Source organism: Neopsephotus bourkii, unplaced genomic scaffold (assembly GCF_033783945.1).
Source record: "Neopsephotus bourkii isolate Nb327-2 ecotype Australia unplaced genomic scaffold, CSIRO-AGI_Nbou_v1 NB_1589, whole genome shotgun sequence".
Classification (NCBI taxonomy): Eukaryota; Metazoa; Chordata; class Aves; order Psittaciformes; family Psittacidae; genus Neopsephotus; species Neopsephotus bourkii.
In genome coordinates, this window is record NW_026902065.1 from 3,060,746 (window position 1) to 3,080,151 (window position 19,406).

The 19,406-nt window shown below is 35.9% G+C and overlaps 1 protein-coding gene across 2 annotated transcripts in view; it reads left to right on the plus strand.

Moving 5' to 3' along the window:
• SLC41A2 (solute carrier family 41 member 2) overlaps positions 1 to 19,406 on the plus strand; it is a 51,970-nt gene that overhangs the window by 15,457 nt on the left and 17,107 nt on the right. For both annotated transcript variants that reach the window (XM_061371858.1, XM_061371857.1), the window contains exons 5-9: positions 1,978 to 2,049; positions 2,987 to 3,131; positions 4,985 to 5,131; positions 14,274 to 14,421; positions 14,887 to 14,966. In XM_061371858.1, coding sequence (XP_061227842.1) covers positions 1,978 to 2,049; positions 2,987 to 3,131; positions 4,985 to 5,131; positions 14,274 to 14,421; positions 14,887 to 14,966 — 592 coding nt within the window. The remainder of the gene's footprint in view (positions 1 to 1,977; positions 2,050 to 2,986; positions 3,132 to 4,984; positions 5,132 to 14,273; positions 14,422 to 14,886; positions 14,967 to 19,406) is intronic.

Here is a 19,406-nt window from a genome sequence, read left to right on the forward strand (position 1 = left end):
TCTACCTCAGAGCATAGCTCATACTTCTCTTTGGTGTTAGTGTTAATGTAAACCCCCTCCCTCTGGCCACTGCTGTGCTGGCATCACTGTGTGAGGTACACTTAGGTCAACTGCCTGTTCAAGCATGGTATTTATGTTGTGTCTTTTGTATTTTTCAGCTGTATTCTGTAGTTTGAGTCACTCTTATTGTCTCAGTTCACACTGTTACTTTCTTCCTATTTGTTTCTGTTTTTTTAAGAGGAAGTAAAAAGCAAAAACCCAGCACCAAGACACCAGTCATCCAGTCATTCCTGTTAAACTTGCAGACTCTTGTTTTGACTGTGTGTTATCCGGAGTAGTCATTAGCAATACGACTTTACAGACTTTTGTTCAGGTCCACCTATTCCACAGCATCACAATAAACTTGATCTTACTTTATGGAAATGTGCAGCTGAAATGAGTGCTCCTGTTCCTTTTCTACCTTCCAAACCCTAAGAGCATTTGCACATGGTTGCATGTGATGGATCAGATAATTTTGTAGATAACCCCTTTTTTTGCTCCCTGAAAAAAAACCATTTTCCATTATATCAGCAAGCAGATTTATTTTTTCATGAGCTCACTCATGGAGTCGGTAGGTCTGGCTCAAGAAGGAAAATGTCATCATGTAGCTGATACTAGGAGGAGGAAGAACTATGCCACTGCACAGCAGCTCACTCTAGGCTGGATTAAACACGTTGCAAGATTACTGTTTTAACAGGGATTTTTTTGGATACTTTTCCAAAACTTCTTCAAAGGAGAAAAAGAGTGAAGCTCTCTCTCCATGGCCTGCTATTTTGTCCATTTAGCATATATATTCAAGAAGGACACAAAGGAGATTTTTCCCTGTGCTTCCTGAAATACTGCTGTAAAATTTAAACTTCATGTATTTGCAGAGCTTTCACCGTACTTTGAATATTATAAAGTATTTGTATTGCAGATTGAGATAATGTGTCTTATTATATATCTAAGTTTTGACGTTAGCATTTCTTTTAGTACTTTGTTCCTTGCAAGTCACTATATCACAAAATGGAAAAAAAGATGGAAAAAAAAGGAAGTAAACCTCCTGGAAAGAAATCAAAAGGTGAAAAATACAGGCGTTAAGACTTCCTGAGTTTTGAGAAGTACGTTATATTATAAATCAGTATGTTATGGAAAAACCCACAAAAAAATTGTGCTCAACACATAAGAAATCGTTCGGTTGTCTCAAAAAGGAAGTTATTTTTAAGCATAGTCACACTGCAGTGGTATGTACTGTTCTTCAGATCTTGTCCTCTAACTCACAAAAAAAAAAAAGTAAAAGTAGGAATTATGTTATAAAAATACTGTGTATATACTTTGTCATTTCTTAGAATAATTTCTTTGCTGTTTTTCCAGTTACTGCCTTAGGTGTGGACTTACAGCATCATAAGTCTCTAGCTGTTTTGTATGGTACAAAAAAGTATTAGATGTGGTTTTGGATCTTCTGTAAGCACTTGCAGTTTATGCAGATAGTTTCATGGCAATGAATTGGCACATTTGAGTGAGAGCATGTGTCCGCACACACGTCTACACATTTTACTATTGGCTTGTGGAGTTTAAGGACCACAGAGACAAGTTGAGTCTAAAGTTGACTGCACACTGGTAAATTTCCTTTCCAGCCACTGATCTAATCACTGGTGGCGCTTGGACATTCCTGGAATGTGAGGTGGCTAGAATATCTTGCACAGTAGAGCAAATGTTAAACGAGTTAGTGTGTAAAACTGCATCAAGTTTAGATACTTTTGGATAGTTACTGTAAGTACAATTTAAAATCAACAGCAATACTTGACTTGAAAAAAGTACAGCTTTGCTTTAACTTGTTTTCAAAATGTCTGTCTTCTGTTTGAGTGGAATTATTTATGGATTTCTGCCTTCTTAGTTAATTTTCAAGTAATACAGTTTTAAACCCAAGTGTCTGAAATTCCTTTGTAATTTTGCCAGGTAAATATTGGAAAAATGGATTCTCCCATTGAGAAATGGAACCTAATAATTGGCAATTTGGCCTTAAAACAGGTAAATATATTGGATTTATTTTATTAACTCTTAGACTTTTTCAGTAGCCTTTTTCACTTACATTGCAAATGTCCTTAACTATGGAGATGGACAGTGTCAGTGGGAAACTAGCTCCACTATACTCGCTCATACTTACTTACATTGCAAATGTCCTTAACTATGGAGATGGACAGTGTCAGTGGGAAACTAGCTCCACTATACTGGCTCATACTTACTGTACAATGTTTGCATGACCATTTTATTGAACAGTGTATTTCTGTAAAACAATATGAGCTTATATTTATCAGAAGAAGAGGTAAAGTAGTCTCTGTGACTGAACCAAGGATATTTTCTTTCTAATTTTCCTGAGAGAGAATATGAAGACGATTAGATAAACATTTCAGATTTGGCAAAACCTTTTAAATTTGACCTCTCAAATGTTTCCAGTACTGTATTTGCATTGGATTCAATGTTTAAAGGAAGTATGTGACAGAATTTTTGCATAATAAACAATATTTTAAATAGCTGGGTCATTTGAGGAAACAAGTGCTTGTTCTCCAAAACAACTATTTCTGAAGATTAAGAGCTATTTTATGTTCATATGTTATAATACAGCATGCTTAAAAACTAGGTGAAATGTTTATACTCCGACTTCACTGTTTTAAGTGGATTAGGAGCCTCTTTAGGCACTGGCTTCTGGTAAATCCTCAGCTCTTTTCTTTGATTTTACTTTTGTTATTTTTGAGTCTCTGAGATGCTGGCGAAGCCTTTTCTGCTAGCGTAATATTTTTCTTCTTGATCATCCAAGGTTATAATCATCTGTACAAAATGGATGAGCATGTTCCCTTTGCGCCTTGGAATGAAAGACAAAGAGGAGGAAAAAATAACAGAAAATGGTTCTGTACTCTCCTTAAGTCTATCAATTATTTTAAGAAATGTTCACTTTCTTCTTTTTCAGGTTCAGGCAACAGTAGTTGGTTTTCTGGCAGCAGTGGCAGCAGTTATATTAGGCTGGATTCCAGAGGGCAAATACCGCTTTGATCATTCTGTCCTTCTGTGTTCTAGCAGTGTAGCAACTGCCTTCATAGCTTCTCTTTTACAAGGTAAAAGGAGTATATATGTTACTTTTTTACACTTGTTTAGTTCTTCTGATGCTGAATGTATATTACTTTGCTATTTCTTAGAAGCTCAAACTCAGTAAGGTATAATATATCTGAAACAGCTGAGAAATAGGATGCCCTTTTTGCAATTTCTATATAGGTCTGCATATTGTATTCTTTCCTTTAAAAAGGTTTTGATCTGCATGACCTCCTGAGCATATCTGAACCAAAAAGTAGGGGGTTTAGCTTTTATCTAACGTGAGGAGGAACTTCTCCCTGCTTTATATTCATTAATGTACAAAATATATTCTTAGTACTGAAGAGGTAGAACTTAGTTGTAATAAAACTCAAGTAAATCTGCATTTCAGGTCAGCTGATTCCAAAGTTCCTGATTGCCCATGGTGCTTTTATGTTAGTTTGTGCTCTGTTTTATATCTGAAGTGAACAAATTGGCTTGTTACGGTGAAGGGTTTGGGTCAAGTTCAATTCCCCCTCTACAAACAGTGCCAATGTCTGTCTGGAGCCATATGGCATGATGAATTTAATCTTTTCTTCCCAATTGTCAGGAAACATTTAACCATAAAAAATTTTACTTAATGGACGTGAGGAGGGGTGGAAAGTACCTCTACTTGTGACATATTCCTAATGAAAATACATTGTCACTAGTCTTAGTAGTAGTAAATCAAGTAAAATGTTTAACTTCCTTGTTTACTAATTCAGTTAGTTATGTGAAAATTACAGAATTTTTAAAGTTTTGCATGGAATTAAGAACACACTTTTAAAAATGATTACAATGCTACGGAGTTTGATCATGCTCAGAATTAAGAGCAGCAAAAGAACTGGGGAACATGAGTGCATTTTTCCGTTTCTCGTGTATAATTTGGACACGAAGAGAAACTTTTGTTGTTACCTGGTGATGGGCCAGCACAGGAAATGACTTTCTAAGCTTCATCCTCCTACGTGTGAAACCGGTGCTTTTGAAATACCACGATTCTCCAGGATTATTTCAGTTCTTTATTTTGAGAATTTTGTGGATCATAACTCTTCATGCAATTTCACTGAAAGTGAACTCCTAGTGTAGCCCACAATACATAATAGTGCAAAAATACATGAAAATTGTAATATCAAAAATTATTTAAAATAACATTAAGATAGTATATGTAGTTGAAGCTCTTATGTATACTATATGATGAGAAGGCAATTACTCTGTTAATGCCAAAGAAGGCTTTTAATAACAATGTCATTTTAATTTTAGTAGGCACTTGCATTCTGCAGGGAAATTCCTCTTAATACGGTAGTGTTGCTGTTTATAGGAAGAAAATAGAAGCCAACATCCCTAATGTAATTGCTTTTAACTGTGTAGCAAGTAACATTTTTACATATTGTCTTGGTTTTAATTCACAATGTAGCTTCTTGACATTTGGTGCTGAGTCCATGACTGAAAATCTTGCACCATATCAGATGTCAAAGTATTTAATCTTATGTTATTTTCAGCTTAATGTATTTTAAATTTCATTCAGCAAAAACTAATAGAGTGTAGAAATAACACACTGCACATTTTATACTTCAGGAAATGGCTGATGCACAATTTCTATAGTGTTAATTCTAATCAAAAGCAAAACAGTTCATTGTGCAGATGGTTCCTGATTTTTTTGTGTGTGTGCTTACTGTATTTTTTAAACCTCATTTTTTAAAACAGCTAAAACTAAAAATTACAGACATTAGATAAGAACAATCATCCTGGGGCAAAAGCACTGACTTCATATTTATTAAGTTTGAAATTGGCATCATCTTGGAATTTTCTGTAGTTAAAACGATAGATATGGTTACTGCACTGTCTTCTTTGTCGACTCTAGGAATAATAATGGTTGGAGTTATTGTTGGATCAAAGAAGACTGGTATTAATCCTGACAATGTTGCCACTCCTATAGCAGCAAGTTTTGGAGATCTTATCACTCTTGCCATACTAGCATGGATAAGTCAGGGTCTTTATACTTGCCTTGGTAAGTATGTTTATAAGTGTGTATACCTCCCTAGGAGCCTCTTTTGGGTTGTGAGGGGAGAGAAGGCAGGGAGAGAGAGGTTCAGAAAACCTTGTAATTTAACTGACGTTTTTGTCAACATTTATACGGTTGAATGATAAATCTTGGGTTGCAACATTATGCCATCATCATTTTTCTTTCTTTATTCTTTCTTTTTTTTTTTTTAAGTGATAGAAGTCACTAACCACAATCTTGGCACAATCTACTAACACCTGAAAGGCTCTCATGGTGTCACAGTCTACATGTGAACTAGAAATTGTAGTTGCTGAATTTACTCTGCTTCCTTGGGGGGAGGGGAAGCTGTCTTCACCTGAGTTTTCTTGAATGCCCACCAATATTTGCTTCCAGATTTCTTTTGAATGGTTCTCCCCTTGCACAGAGGGGAAGGACTTGAATTTGCCATCTTGCTTTGAGAAAATTGTCTTTGTTAAGGTGGTGTTTTAGACACCATTGAAATGCCTCTTAAGCTACAGCTATGCTCAGAAATGAAAGTAAAAATAAATTATGTCATCTGAGTAACAAAAGCAGGTCAAGAACAAGTATGTGTTCAAAGAAGTGAGGCCTAATTTTAGATAGATTTATACTTTGTGATTGCTAGGACATGTAAATGAGTTAAAGATTATATGAATTTCCTTCTGCTTCCTTCCAAGTGCTTTCCAGCTCCCACTGATGAGGAAACTGTCTTGCTTCCTCATCTCCCCTACTCCAGCTTCCAATAGCAGTTTCCTCAGTTCTTTATCTCCTGTTTCCCTCACTGTGGGACACTTCCATGTCTCTGGCCTTTTCCCTGCACCTGTGCTTGATTTTACCAGAGTTTCCTTCTGCTTTTCAGCAAATGAAGTAACCACGTCCAGCTTTTTCAAATAAGTGGCCCCACAGTCTCCTGCTTTCTTTGTTTTGTTTTGTGTTACAAATTTGGTGTCTATATTTCCACCATAAATCTGCTCATTTAGCTGTATCTTTCTTTAGCACAGCAGGTCTGCCGTGAAAGATGAAAAAGCATGTAACCACACAGATAGCTAAGCAGCAAGGAGAGGCCTTTGTTGACTATTGACGACAGAGGGCAGTGATTTAGTCCTACTTCATCTATGAATTCTGTCTGGCTTCTTAATGACAATGTTTTGCTGTTTACTTACTTTCCCATTAATAGCTATGAACAGGTGAATTACGCAAAAGCATCTCTAAACTAATTTTCTTATGAATGACATTTTAAGTCTGCAGTTCTCTTCCACTAGTTATTTGCCTATTTCCATAATCCCTTTGAAACTGTTTTTCTGATTCCTAGGACATGTATTGTCTAAATCCTCCTCTCCTAAAGGGGCAGATCACTGATGAAAGTTCATCATCACAATGTCCATGAAAAATGAATATGCCTATAGTTATTACTATCTGAAGCATGTTCAGTTAGTAACTGATGTGGTAAAATGCTTGGTTGTCACAAAGGAGATGTGAGCTTGGAATATGAGAATGAGGAACTAAAAAATCAGTCTTTTTCTTCCTGATTCTTCATCTCCGTCATGAAGAAACAGTGTGAAAACATTTCCTCACAGGGGAAGAATGTTCATCTCCTCAGTAAACAATAGTTTATTGTTAAATAAATAATATGTAAAATTAAATTATTGCTGCAACTGACTCCTTCCACAGAAACTCTTTCAAATATATTGTGTTTTAACCATAAGATGCCACAGGCCAAATCTTGTGTTGGCCATAATTGTTTTTCCAGGCATGTTGGTATCACCGCATACTTTTTTTACAGCTGTGCTCATTGTTCAACCCTTTTTCTGTACAAATTTGAACTGCTCTGTGTAAGTATTACAACATCAGTCAGAAAAGGTATCCAGTGAGACTCAAGCTACGTTAGTGTGACTTGCCATTTTGTTTCCTCATTTTCAGCTGATGATACTGTGTTTTCAGTATTTGATTTTTCCTACTTAGAAAGTGTTAACATGATGTCAGCTTAAATATATCAGTGTGCAATACAGCCATTTTTTCTGTATTTTTGTTAAAATTTCAATTGTATTGTGTGTTTCATAGCTATATTTAAATACTTTATATTCTATTTTAATAAAATAACTTATTTATCCAATACTTCCTTTGAATACTGCTTTTAGGGAAGTTTACAGATTTACATTGAAGACAAAATTGATAAAGATTTTTTTGACCCCTCTTCTTTCTTTTGTCTTGATATGAAAAAGAGAGGAAGCTTGTATTCTCATTAAATCTGGTGTCTCCAGCTAATGCTAGGGCTGGAATAATAATTAGTTTAGCTTATTAGAGCCTGTTTATCTAGATTTATTGCTATGTCACGAAATCTTATTAGACTGGAACATTGGGTCATTCTGCTTAAAATAGATTTTGGGTTGTAACAATCCATATGTTTGATTGGAATCCAGGTAAAAATTAGAGTTTATGGTAGTCCATCAGGGAAGTTGGTATACCAGCTAGATGGAAAGCAGTTAGCTAGGAGAGAGGTAGCTAGGAGTACTGGCAGATACCAGCTACCTGGGTAGGTGTGGAGTTGGAAGAGGTTGCCAAGTTTGTGTTAACACTGAGATTAGATTTGGGGTGAGAGTTATGATTCAATTTTTTTCCAGTCAAGACCATATTTGATTTAAAATAATCAGTGCTAGACTTCAGGCTTCAAGTGTTAACCGGTAACTATTTCAAATTAAGTTTCTTAGAAACTTATGCCCTATAGGTCAAACTTCATTTTGGGTTTTTAAATTTTGCCTTGTAAACTACATTGTGGTGAATATGCCAGTGATTTTTTCATTTGTTTCCTGAATCTTTCCCCTGCAAATATTAGTTTCTTACATTTCTTATGCATTGTAATGTTCTCTGCATAATTGCTTAAGTTGAATCCATATGACTCAAAGACAGTAAATCATTAAAATTGAGTCTTACTTTCCATTTTTTTTAAATTGTGGCCACAGGCAAAACTTAGTTACCTGTGCTGGTATTATAATAGCAGGTGAGTTTTAATGGTACCTACATTTGTCATTTTTAAATAACCACCATATATTATTTTGTGACTATATCTGGTATTGCTTCCTTGCTTTATCTAAATGATAGATAAAATGTTTCTCTTTTTTGAGGAGTAACTAATTATTACTAATATTTCCATTTCTCCTAAAATATGGTTGAGTTTTTTTTTAATCTAAGAAACCAACCAACCAACCAAAACCCACTCAATTCCAAAAAGAAGATGGTGAAAGAAACTTGGACTTCTTTCTTCCTTTCACACATTCCCAGCAATTTACATCTGTAGTTGCAGATGGCCTAATGTGTCTCAGAGGAATGAAGAAAGAAGTGGGGCCAGTTGAGCTGATCCTTTGCTACTTTCACAACTGTCATGGCCATTCACATTTTAGTCACCCACAGCAGCTGAGAATTAGATTCCACATATGTGTAAGGGGAAGGAGGAGTACTTTCAAGTATGTTTCTAAGAGTTGCTCCCAATTTTCTTTCACTGTGGTCTTCTGAAAATACTTTTCTTTTGGTGATACATGTAATTATCTAGTTACTGCTAAAATAGCTGCTTCTGTTCCTTGTATTTTTCAATGTCTTTGTATTTCTTTCTCTTAGGAAGCAGTCTTTCTAAAATAAGAACATACTGCAAAGACCTTGGAAATGTGTGGTTTCCAAGATGTGTGTATTTGAACTATGAGGTAGTAACAGGGAGTAAAACATAGGGAGTAGCTTCAGCTCAGGAGAGGTATATAAAGTGAGTGGCAGGGAAGTGGCATTCAGAAAATGACTAAGCAACAGACTAAAAAAAAAAACAAAACCAAACAACCAAAAGAGAAACTCCTTTATACAATATGTGATTAGGATGTGAAACTTACTGCCATGATGTAATCAGAGGACCAGAGTGATTTTAGAAAACTGTTTGAATAAATTAATCAGAGAAGAAACCATTGAGGACTACTGAACGCACAGATGCAGACAGAAACTTGAGTGATAAAGTCTGTGAGGCAAACAGCAGCAGAAGCTGGCAGAGCACACTCTAAACTAGTTTTCTTCTTTCCACAAGCCTGAATGGTTGACCATAGTCAGATACAAGATGCTGGACTAGACAAGACCTTTGGCTTCACCCAGCACAGATGTTCATATGTTCTTTTTGTCATTAACCTGCATTCTCAGTGCTAGAATAACAGGCACAATGGTGATGTTATTAAAAATAAAGCTACAGTTTATGGGCTAGTAATGAAGCAGGTGGGACTCACTTCTGAACTGCATTCTGAACTATTTTTCCTCTATGATTTATTAGCCTAATAAATATCCTGAAGACAAAAATGCAAGTTTCAAGCTTCTCTCTGCATGGGAAGAATTGCTTTCAGATAACAAGACTGGAACAGGGAAAATGATTTATGTACAAGCTTTATGTTTCTCTGTAACAAAGCTGTATGTACACTTGTGCTCAGCCTTTAGTTTGATAGCATGCTTCATGGCATTCCCAGAAGAGGCAGGGAAAAAGGACTGAGGGTGTCATTTTTACCTAGTCTAGGGCCAAATGAAACATCTTGTTTGGCCATTATTTTATATCTATATATATATATAGATAAATTAGATAAATTATATATATAAATATATATATTATATATATAAATATATATATAAAATTTCCTCGAAGTTCATCTGAGTCCTTTAAAAATAATGGCAAAGCTATCAAACACGGGGATTTAAACAGCAAAATGTTAGCAGTTCTGTCTTAACTGTCTCAAAAGAATGGCGCCTGCGAATCGTTGTTAAATAGCGGGGGAAAGCACTAGAGGGCTCCCTAGGACCGTCACCGAACCCGCCTCCCGTTCGTCGGACAGAACACAGGGAATGCTCTGGAATCGGGAAACCCAGTATATTAAGTATGAAGGTCCGGGATGCTTGTCATTTGTCAGTAATGATCTGAGGATTTCATATAAAGCTTTCCTCTTTGCTTACAGAATGTAGGTTAAATATACGCATGTATCTCTTGTGCATGTTGCATCCAGGTTGAGAAGACAAATTGTAATTCATATTATTATGTGATGTGTGAATCACATTAGTATTTTCAGGTTCCTACGGGTTGCCTTGAAGTAGTTTATTTGCAGTTGCCTCTAATTCCTACGAGAGGCTGCATTGTTCTCAGTGGCCCTGCACTGATCAGTATGTCACAGTAGGTACCCTGCACAAGGAAAGAAAACATTAAGCATCTGAGTTCCCTGGACTAGATTAATTTATATCACTTCATTGAAGGAATGAGGGCTTAAAGTAAATGAAGATCAACAGGGACTCAGTTGAGAGCCTTGTGTCTTTCGTCTTCCCTCCTTCTTTTTTTAACTTAGGGTTACAGTCAGAAGTTCATTGAAGAGCGGAGTGCTTTTAGGAGTTGATCTTCCACTGTGGCATGATACAAATTTTATAGCAGAGCCAAGCTGAGCAAGATTCCTTTCACCATGTAAGCTGCCTGCTATAAATCTAGCAAAACTGAGGTGAGCCCTAAAAGAGGAATCCTTTATTTCCTCTTCCTATTCTGCACCTGTTGCAGATGACATTTTCTTCTGTGAAAAAGATGTCCCACTCTTCCTTAAAAGATGCAAATAAGGATAACATCTTTTTAGGTTCTTATTGTAAGGTGTGATACAAGTAGTCTTCCAGAGCTAAAAAATAAAGTCCTATGCTCTATTCCCAAGAATTAGTCTGGATATGAGTAGTTTCACTAGTCCTGTAGGTAACTGGAGTCTGTCATTGCACACTTGTGACAGATTCTGTAATGTAATTCTAACCTATTAATTGCTTCTATAGTTCTGTTTTTACTTCAACTTAATAGGCAGGCAGTAGCATTTAGCGTTTGGATAGAGCGCAACTGCCTTGCCTGATTTTTATATGATGTTTGTCTTCAAAAGCTTTGTCAGGGAGAATTTCAGTGGTCTGATCTGGAACTTGTAAATAGATTAAATATACATACCTGATTTCCTCCTTGTTTAGGGGCATGGGGGTGGTTGCTGACCTATTTATCTATCATTTTGTCTAGCACTTTAGAACAAAGAATCTCAATAAAGCCCTAGTATATTATCATAGCAGAAGGGTTTTATAAAGAAAAAGAATCTAAGCTCTGTCTGTGTCCTGTCCTTGGAGGTCCCCAACTCCTGAGAGCGACTTCTTGCTTTTGCACTTTTCAAGAAGAAACTTACGGCAGCACTGCAACAATGGGGTAGCTTTTAGAATCCTTTTGTTGTCCATCTCTATTTAAAGAACTTGGGTATAAAACCTATTCTGTAAGTTTTTTCTGGACTTACCTCCACAGTGAAATTAAGACATTTATACAGAGATGCTAAACAGTAAGGCCAAAAAATTTAACTTCTCTCACTTGCTGTTGACTCAGAGGAACTAAGCTAAGCCATTTGTGGAGTAGTCTTGAAAGTCCTGTTCGAGTGTGTAGAAAAGATCACTGGTTGCAGTTTGTTTCATGTCTTTGATGTCACTATGTACCTTGGTTTTATTGCCATAAAACACATATTAACCTTCCTGAAAGTTCCTCTGGCTTTTGCTTTGTCTGCTGCAAATATTGTAGATTCTCTCGTTTTATGGGTGGATATTTACTTTTTTTCCTGTAGGTGCTGTTAACTAACTTAAAATATGTTGAACTCAGGTAGTGAAAGATTGGATAATCAGCCATTGGTTAGTCATATTTTCCACGATTTGTAAAGCTGCCCTTGCTTCTGGCTACTCACTGAGTTCTGAAATGGAACTGTTGCACTGCTGATATAACTAAAATAAACATAATTTATAATTCATGAATCATTATGCACTAGCAAGGCTGTCTTCTCATATTTTCTTCCCCTTTTTTTTTAAACTTCTAACAGAACGTTTCTGTGGCAGGATGACATGTGTATGTATATTTTATATTTTAAATAGTTATTATTTATTTAGAAGTTACCCATTAAATAATTCTTGGTTAGCGTTCATTGTTCATTTGCTGGACTGATTTCAGTTTGATCTGTATGCACTTTTCTTTTTTCCCGAGAAGAAAGGAATTATATAGTTATTTCTTTGTAATTCTTGGACTAAATTCTTGGACTAGATCGCCAAGCTTGGAGACTGTGCATAGTCTCCTTTTTTTCATGAACACATTCTAGCAAGTTCTTTAGTTGTTAGTGGGATTAAAAAAGGAATTATTGTAAAAGGCATAGTTTTTTTAGCTTTATTTTCCTTTCCTGTGTTGGGAGACGCCTTATAATAAAGAGTACAGTGGGCTAATGGTGGATGAACAAGTGAAACGATATCAAAAATTAGTGATTAATGAGGGTAGTGCTCATTGCATCTGTGTTTTGCTGGTCAGTGTTTGCAACAGAGGATCTTTGCTGACCAGCACACTTTACCTTTTAATAAAATTGGCAGCCTCTCCAAAATGTGGTGAAGACTTGGAACTGATTTTCTGCCCTTTTGTATTTTACTGAATATGCTACATTAGAGCTATTTTCTCATTCTTCTCCCTGACCTTTAAATCACTTATTGGGCATCTGGTGTGGGCTCATGCCCCACCTTGGTTCCACATGAGAGGAGCAGACAGGGAAAAAGCAGCAGGGGTACAGTATGGTTTATGTCTTGGGGGGTGGAGAATGAAAAGGGGTGGGGGGAAAGAAAGAAGTTTCAAAATTTTAAATAAATACATGTAAAATGAATTACATCTTTCCATGTGAACAATTTTAGTGCACACAGGGTTCTATCTTCATTGCAGGCGGGGTGAAGGAAGCTTTTACCTAGGCAATAAGTAGTTCAAGAACCTTACATCAGTACATTTCTGTCTTTTTTTATTATGTTTGATAAAACTATAATTATCAAATAAAGGAATTATGTATTGTGTGTACTCTTTTGGAGAGAACTCTTTACATTAGGCCCACAAAAAGAAAGAAAAGGAGGGAAAAAAGGCCCTACAAAGGAAGGAGATAATATACTGCAGAACAGTTAGATAAGGAAAGGAAGAAATTACTTCCCTTTTAGGCTTTGTCTCATTCACATTCTAATAGCTTTCTACTTTTAGCTTACCCAGTGAAAGGTATCTTACTATCTTTTCTGCCAGCTCTGCTACAGAGGTTGTTACCAGTCAGTGCAGGAGGACAGTAACTTCTAAAAACTCTGCAGCAATTCTAGGAGTAATTTTAGCTCCAGCAAGATAACATCACAGTAGTAATTACTTGAATTTGCAGCCTTTGTAATAAGCCATAATACATGGGTAAGAATGCATTTTTAGTTACTAAATATTCTTTCTTTGCTAAAGGGTCTGTAAAAGTGGAATGCTTGCGTAGCCTATATAGATACACATATACATATACATATATATATTTGCCATTAGGATAAATTTTCTGTTATTTACCTCACTGTTGAATTAGGAAGTCTTGAATCACTGTAATAGCTTCTGTTTGGATGAGATTATAAACCCAAGTAATCAAAAAAAAAAAAAAGCGTTCTTTCTGTGGAGGCAGCTGTTTGACTTATAAGATCAGCTTTATGATGGTACTCACTGTTGTTGGCAGTTGTGTTCCTATGAAATATGATGCAATGCTGATGGATAGCTGAAAGTAGCAGAATTGTGGCTGTGGATTTTCAGACTCAGACTGGTTCTAAACCAACTAAACTACTGACATAAATATCTCAGGATTCCACATTGTGCTTGCATCATTTTAGATACGCTATTTCTAGGGAGATTACCATATTATCTGTGCTTTGGAAAGAAGGACATGTACATATGCTATGAATTTGTGCATAAACAAAAATTCAGTTCAGGATATTTTTTTTTTTTTAGATATGTTACAAAATAATGATTGATATTTGACATCCTTATTGCATTTTTATCAAAAAGCATTTTATACGAATCCCCTTCAGAATTTCTTCTTTGTACAGACAGTTCTGTTCTTGAGAAGATGGGAGTCAGTGGTCACATACAGTAGATATTAACCATATTGTTTACTACAGTAGTTGCAACTTTAGGAACAGTAGCGATAAATACTATTAAACCTCCTCAATTGCATGATGTAGATTATATCTACCTTAGGAAAAACATAAAGGAATGTCTTGAAAGTTAAAGTTGAGTGTTTTTCTTTTTTTTTCTATATTATTATTTTAGAGACATATTACTATATATCTCCTTTGGTTGGTGCCTTTTTTTTGGCTCTGACGCCGATGGGGATTGTCATAGCTGCCAAACATCCAGCTACCAGAACTGTTCTCCATTCAGGATGGGAGCCTGTTATAACTGCCATGGTTATAAGCAGGTGAGTCTATTTATCTTGCTTCATCTTGATAGTCATCCCATGTCTTTTCATCTTATTTGAGACCTGGATGTACTTAAACATTTAAGGAGTGTCTAGAATATAAAGTGCATAAACTTTAATCTTGCCCAAATGAGAAAGTTACAAAGTTAAGTCACAGGTGGGAACGAGCAAGGAAGCCAAGATCTTACATTACGATTATTTAATCCAATGAAAGTTATGAATCTTAAGGGTGGAGTTATTGAAGGAAATTCTTTGGTCTTTGTTATACAAGAAGTCAATTTTAGTATCTAAATAACTGTAGCTATGTTAGCCTGTGGCTGAGAATGAGATAAGGGGGCAGGAGAAAAGATGAATTGAGAAGAAAATTGTGGTTTGAAGATGTTTTAAAAAATTGCTAAAAAAGTTTTTAAATACTGATTAATGTACTTGTTTGCCTTACTCTACATCTTGTACTTTGTTTTTCAGTATTGGTGGCCTTATATTGGACACAACTGTATCTGATCCCAACTTAGTTGGAATTGTTGTTTATACCCCAGTAATTAACGGTAAGACTCTGACAGGATTATGTGCTACTATCTATCAACTGATATATCTTGCTTTGAGAAAATTCTTTTACAGTAATTTTCTGTTATGCTAATTAGTACTTGGTATATTAATTTCAAGCTTTGATTTTGATGTCTACAGCTGTTTATTTGAACACATAGGGAATCCTTCCCAATGTTATTTATTACAACCATTAAAACACGATAGAGTGTGAGAAGTAGGAACCCAAAGTATGCATTAAGAAACTGGAAGTGCAAACATTGAAGTAGTATATTCAAATATTAAATTATTAAATGTTATATTGAAATTGTTATGACTGAGGAAAATGGCGATAAAATTTTATTTCAAAGGATCTTCTTGTAAACATCCAAGGACAAATTTTCAAAATGGTAATTTACATGTAAATGTACGTAAATATAAGAACTAACAGGGATGCTACAGGCAAGTAAATAGGTTTCTCAAGAAAAATGTGTGTTGTTTCCCATGCTTGGTAAGCACTTTCCAGGTGTATAAGAATGTATTTGTGCAAATTTGGTCCTTGAGTTAAGTGTTTCCTCTTCTAACAATAAAAACAAGGCAAATTTTATGAGAACAGTTAATATCTTATTGGACTGATGCAGTTTGAAAATGCCCCCCCTTTTTTTTTCCCTATAAGTATCACAGGGTTGATACATATTTAGTTTGCAGTAATTATAATAACCAGATCTGTTCCAGCTGTGTGACTGCATAGCTGTTCTTTCCCCTTTTGTATTCTTCTGCTTGATTCCTTAAATTATTTTGCACTTTTATGTATTGTTGATCTTTAAACCATTTCTCCAATTACTGAGATGAATTTGACTTCTAATTTTTGGCTTACAAAGTGCTTAAATTGGCCTTTGTAAATTCCATATGGATATATCGTTTTCTGTTTTCTAAGCTATTAGTGAAATTAATTATCACCACTTGTTTTCCACCTAGATAATAAAAAGTTAATATGGACACTGAGTTTTAGTTTTGAACCACATGACCCTGAAACAATTACTTTTCCAGAGTTTGCTAATGGAAATTAGCATGGGATAGCACCAAAACGTTTTACTACAGTTGAGGGTTAGTATATCTATTCCTGTAACCATTAGACAAGCTGCTCAGTTAGAGGAGGAAATCATATTGTTTTGACAGAATCATGTTCTTGGCAAATTCATGTTAGCTCTTGTTTTAAAGCTTTCATATCTTTTGGATGTTTATAAATTGCCTATTTAATAATTTGTTGTAATACTTATGTAGGAGTTTAAGTTTCACCAATATACGGATTCCCCAGATGATCCTTTCTGTCCCTTTTTAAAGGTACATTTTCTGTTTTCCCCAGTACAGCCCTCTGGTATTCACTAACCTCCAAGATAATCAGTTTGCAAAAATGATCTCTGCTAATTCAGGGATTGTTCATCTAGCTCTCTAAGGATGCACTAAATTTAACTTACCCTCAGGCCCTAATACATGTCAGTTTGTTATCAGATACCATCATTTTTATGAAGGTAGTAGACAAAAGGAACTGAGTATTTTTATCTTACACAAAGCATGTTACTTGTTCTTTTCCTTAAAGGCCCGGTATTTCTTTCCTTTGTACTTTTAATATGAAACATTTCTGTGTTGCCACTTGTGTTCCTTGCTGACTGTAAATTAGATTTTACACTCCAGCCTTTATGCTTCCTTGACTGTGTCTTGCCTTTATATTAATTAAAAATTGCAAATACTTGCATCTACCTTGATTCCATTTTGATTTCCAGATACCTAAAGAGCAAGGCAGGCATGCAGTTGATCTTCCAACTGTTTTCTGCTTTACATCTGTAACTTCTCGTATAATAGTCCTTTTTGGTAACCCACTGCATTTGCTTTCTAAGAGAAGAGGATTACCTCTTCCTTTTAAGCAGGTGTACTCAAACCAGTACTCTTACCAGTGATCCTGCTTTCCTAGATGGCATCCCTTGATTATAAAAGACAACAACTGTCTGGTGATTGTTTCTTGCTGTTTCCTCAAAGGCTCCTACTTCTGCTCCAGTACAGTACCAGAATACTTCTGCATTTTCTCTGTAGACTCATTTATTATCTACTGACTCACTTATTCTAGACTTGCTGCCTACAGTGTATGCAGGTCTTATGGATACACAACTCTCTCAAGGCCTCATGTTCCTGCCAGATGTTCAATGATGGTCTTTAACCTGTAGCAGTTACGGACTGCTCTTGTGAGTGGAGCTGTGCATCTTATTCACTGTCATTTTCTTTCACAAAAAATGGCTTTGAAACCTGGATTGCCTGTGTGTTTACGTTTTACCTTTAACAGTTTTAGCTAGTGATTTGACTTAAGTAAATAATTATAATTGCTAAGAATGAAAGCTTGCTGTAAACATGCCTCTAGAAAAGCGGTAAATGTACCACTTTGTTTCTTATTTTCTTTCAGAAGTCTATCAACAGTATTAAGGCAATGCACATACATTCATTTGAACTACTTTAAAGAAAAAGAACTAGCCAAATGCTAGTTGATTAGCTATCAGGTCATAGAATAAGCTAGTTTGGAAAAGACCTGTAAGATCATCAAGTCCAACCGTTACCCCAGGACTGCCAAGACCACCACTAAACCATGTCACGGAGGGCCTCATCTGCGTGTTTTTGAGCACTTCCAGGGATGGTGATTCCCTGTTCATGGAAATTTTGTATTTCTAGCTTGTTCTTACCCTTTGTCATCTGCCCCTTGGTCTACTATGCAATGCCTGAGAATGTTATTTTCCAAGCCATACTAGGTGCCTTACTCCATTGTTCATGTGAATTTTTCATGCTTAGCTCCTTTTCTTGCTACACATAAAGCAGTCTTTCCCCAGCTCTGAAAGTTCAGACTTCTTCAGTGATTAGTAATGAACCATCAGTGAGTTGTTTATAGTCCTGAGTCTGTATTTCAGGACGTTTCAGGACCTTTGCTCTTATCCCAATCTCTTACATTGTAGGAAAAGAAGCCTCCATTCTGGAGCTCACAACAAGCCTAATAGGCCAGGACTGAAGTTATCCTAAGGCCCATGGCCTGTTGCTGCTGATAGCAATAATGCTTTTGCAATGCCACTGGGCAACAACAGAAGCACTAAGGAATTTTGATTATCCCTCATTCAGAAAGGAGCAGAGGGGAATAATGTGTTAAGTGTTGTATGTTTGCATGCTAACACCCTCAACCCTCAGAATTCTAAGGATAGAGGCATTTCAATTGGAAAATATAGAGAAAATATGTTCTGTGTAGAGGATGCAGAGTGGGCCTGTTTTATGGTACACCTCTTTGAAAAGGAAATTGTAGGTAGGTGACTTTTTGGTTGCTATTAGATTAACCTCTCCTGGGTTTCATAACTCTACTGGCACCTTTTGATATTGCTGGTCAGTATACTGTAGTAAACTGGGGTTTAAGAAACTTTCTGTTAAAAAAGCACATCTGTTGACAGTCATTTACTGACATAAAAGGTGTGCTGGACCACTTAACAGATGGCTTTTTAAATATTATTGTTGCGGAAAGCTTTCTCTACCAGTGCTTTCCAGGTCTTGGAATTCTTATTGTAAGCCTAAGTAATGAGCTGAGATTTTTCCCTCAAAACACTTTTCATATGCTTTTTCCTTTCTCTTAACTGAAAGTTTGTTGCTTTTATGACACAGAAAACCTGAAAGAAACTAGAGAAAACCTGAAAGAAATATTATAACCTATTGGGATTGAGTCCAGCCATAATTTGAGGATAGTGTAAATTTGTCCAGGATTTTCAAGCTGTCACTGTTTTATTCAGTGCCAGTTGCCACACCTCAGAACCTGGAACAGTATGCACTGCAAAACTACCAGTGTTAGGCTTCCTGTGTGCACCATTAAATAGCTTTCAATGTGGTTCTGTCTAGAAGGTTTGCATATTCTTAGAGGTGGGACAAGTAACTTTCATCACCTACATTGCAGTGTGGACCCATAAATCCTTTGGTTTAAGAAATATTGGTCTGGAATGTGAGCAACCTCAAAGGTTCCTACCCCTGTTAACAATAACTGCAAATATTTGCCAAGAATATTAAAACAGGTCTTAAGCAGGTGGGCATTTATGGTCAGCTTTACTGCTGGTGGCCAGAAATATTTCACAACTGTTATTTTCCATTTTCCCCCTATTAAACACATTTATTGAGATTAAAAATTATTTTTAATTCTATGTTTGGTTGGTTTAAATTGTAACTCCATTTTTAAAAAATAAATAAATCAGTTTGTGGTTTCAGCCATTGTGGTACTTACAAAGTACTTGAAATTTAGATATCTGTGTTTGTTGTACTGAGGGTCTGAATCAAACAACTAAGCCCAAGCATGCCTGTGCTTCAGCATAGATACTGAAGTAGAACTTTATGTTTTCTAATGGATGAGATGGTTAAAATTTGCAAATCCTGTTACACCATCACAGCGTGTTGAA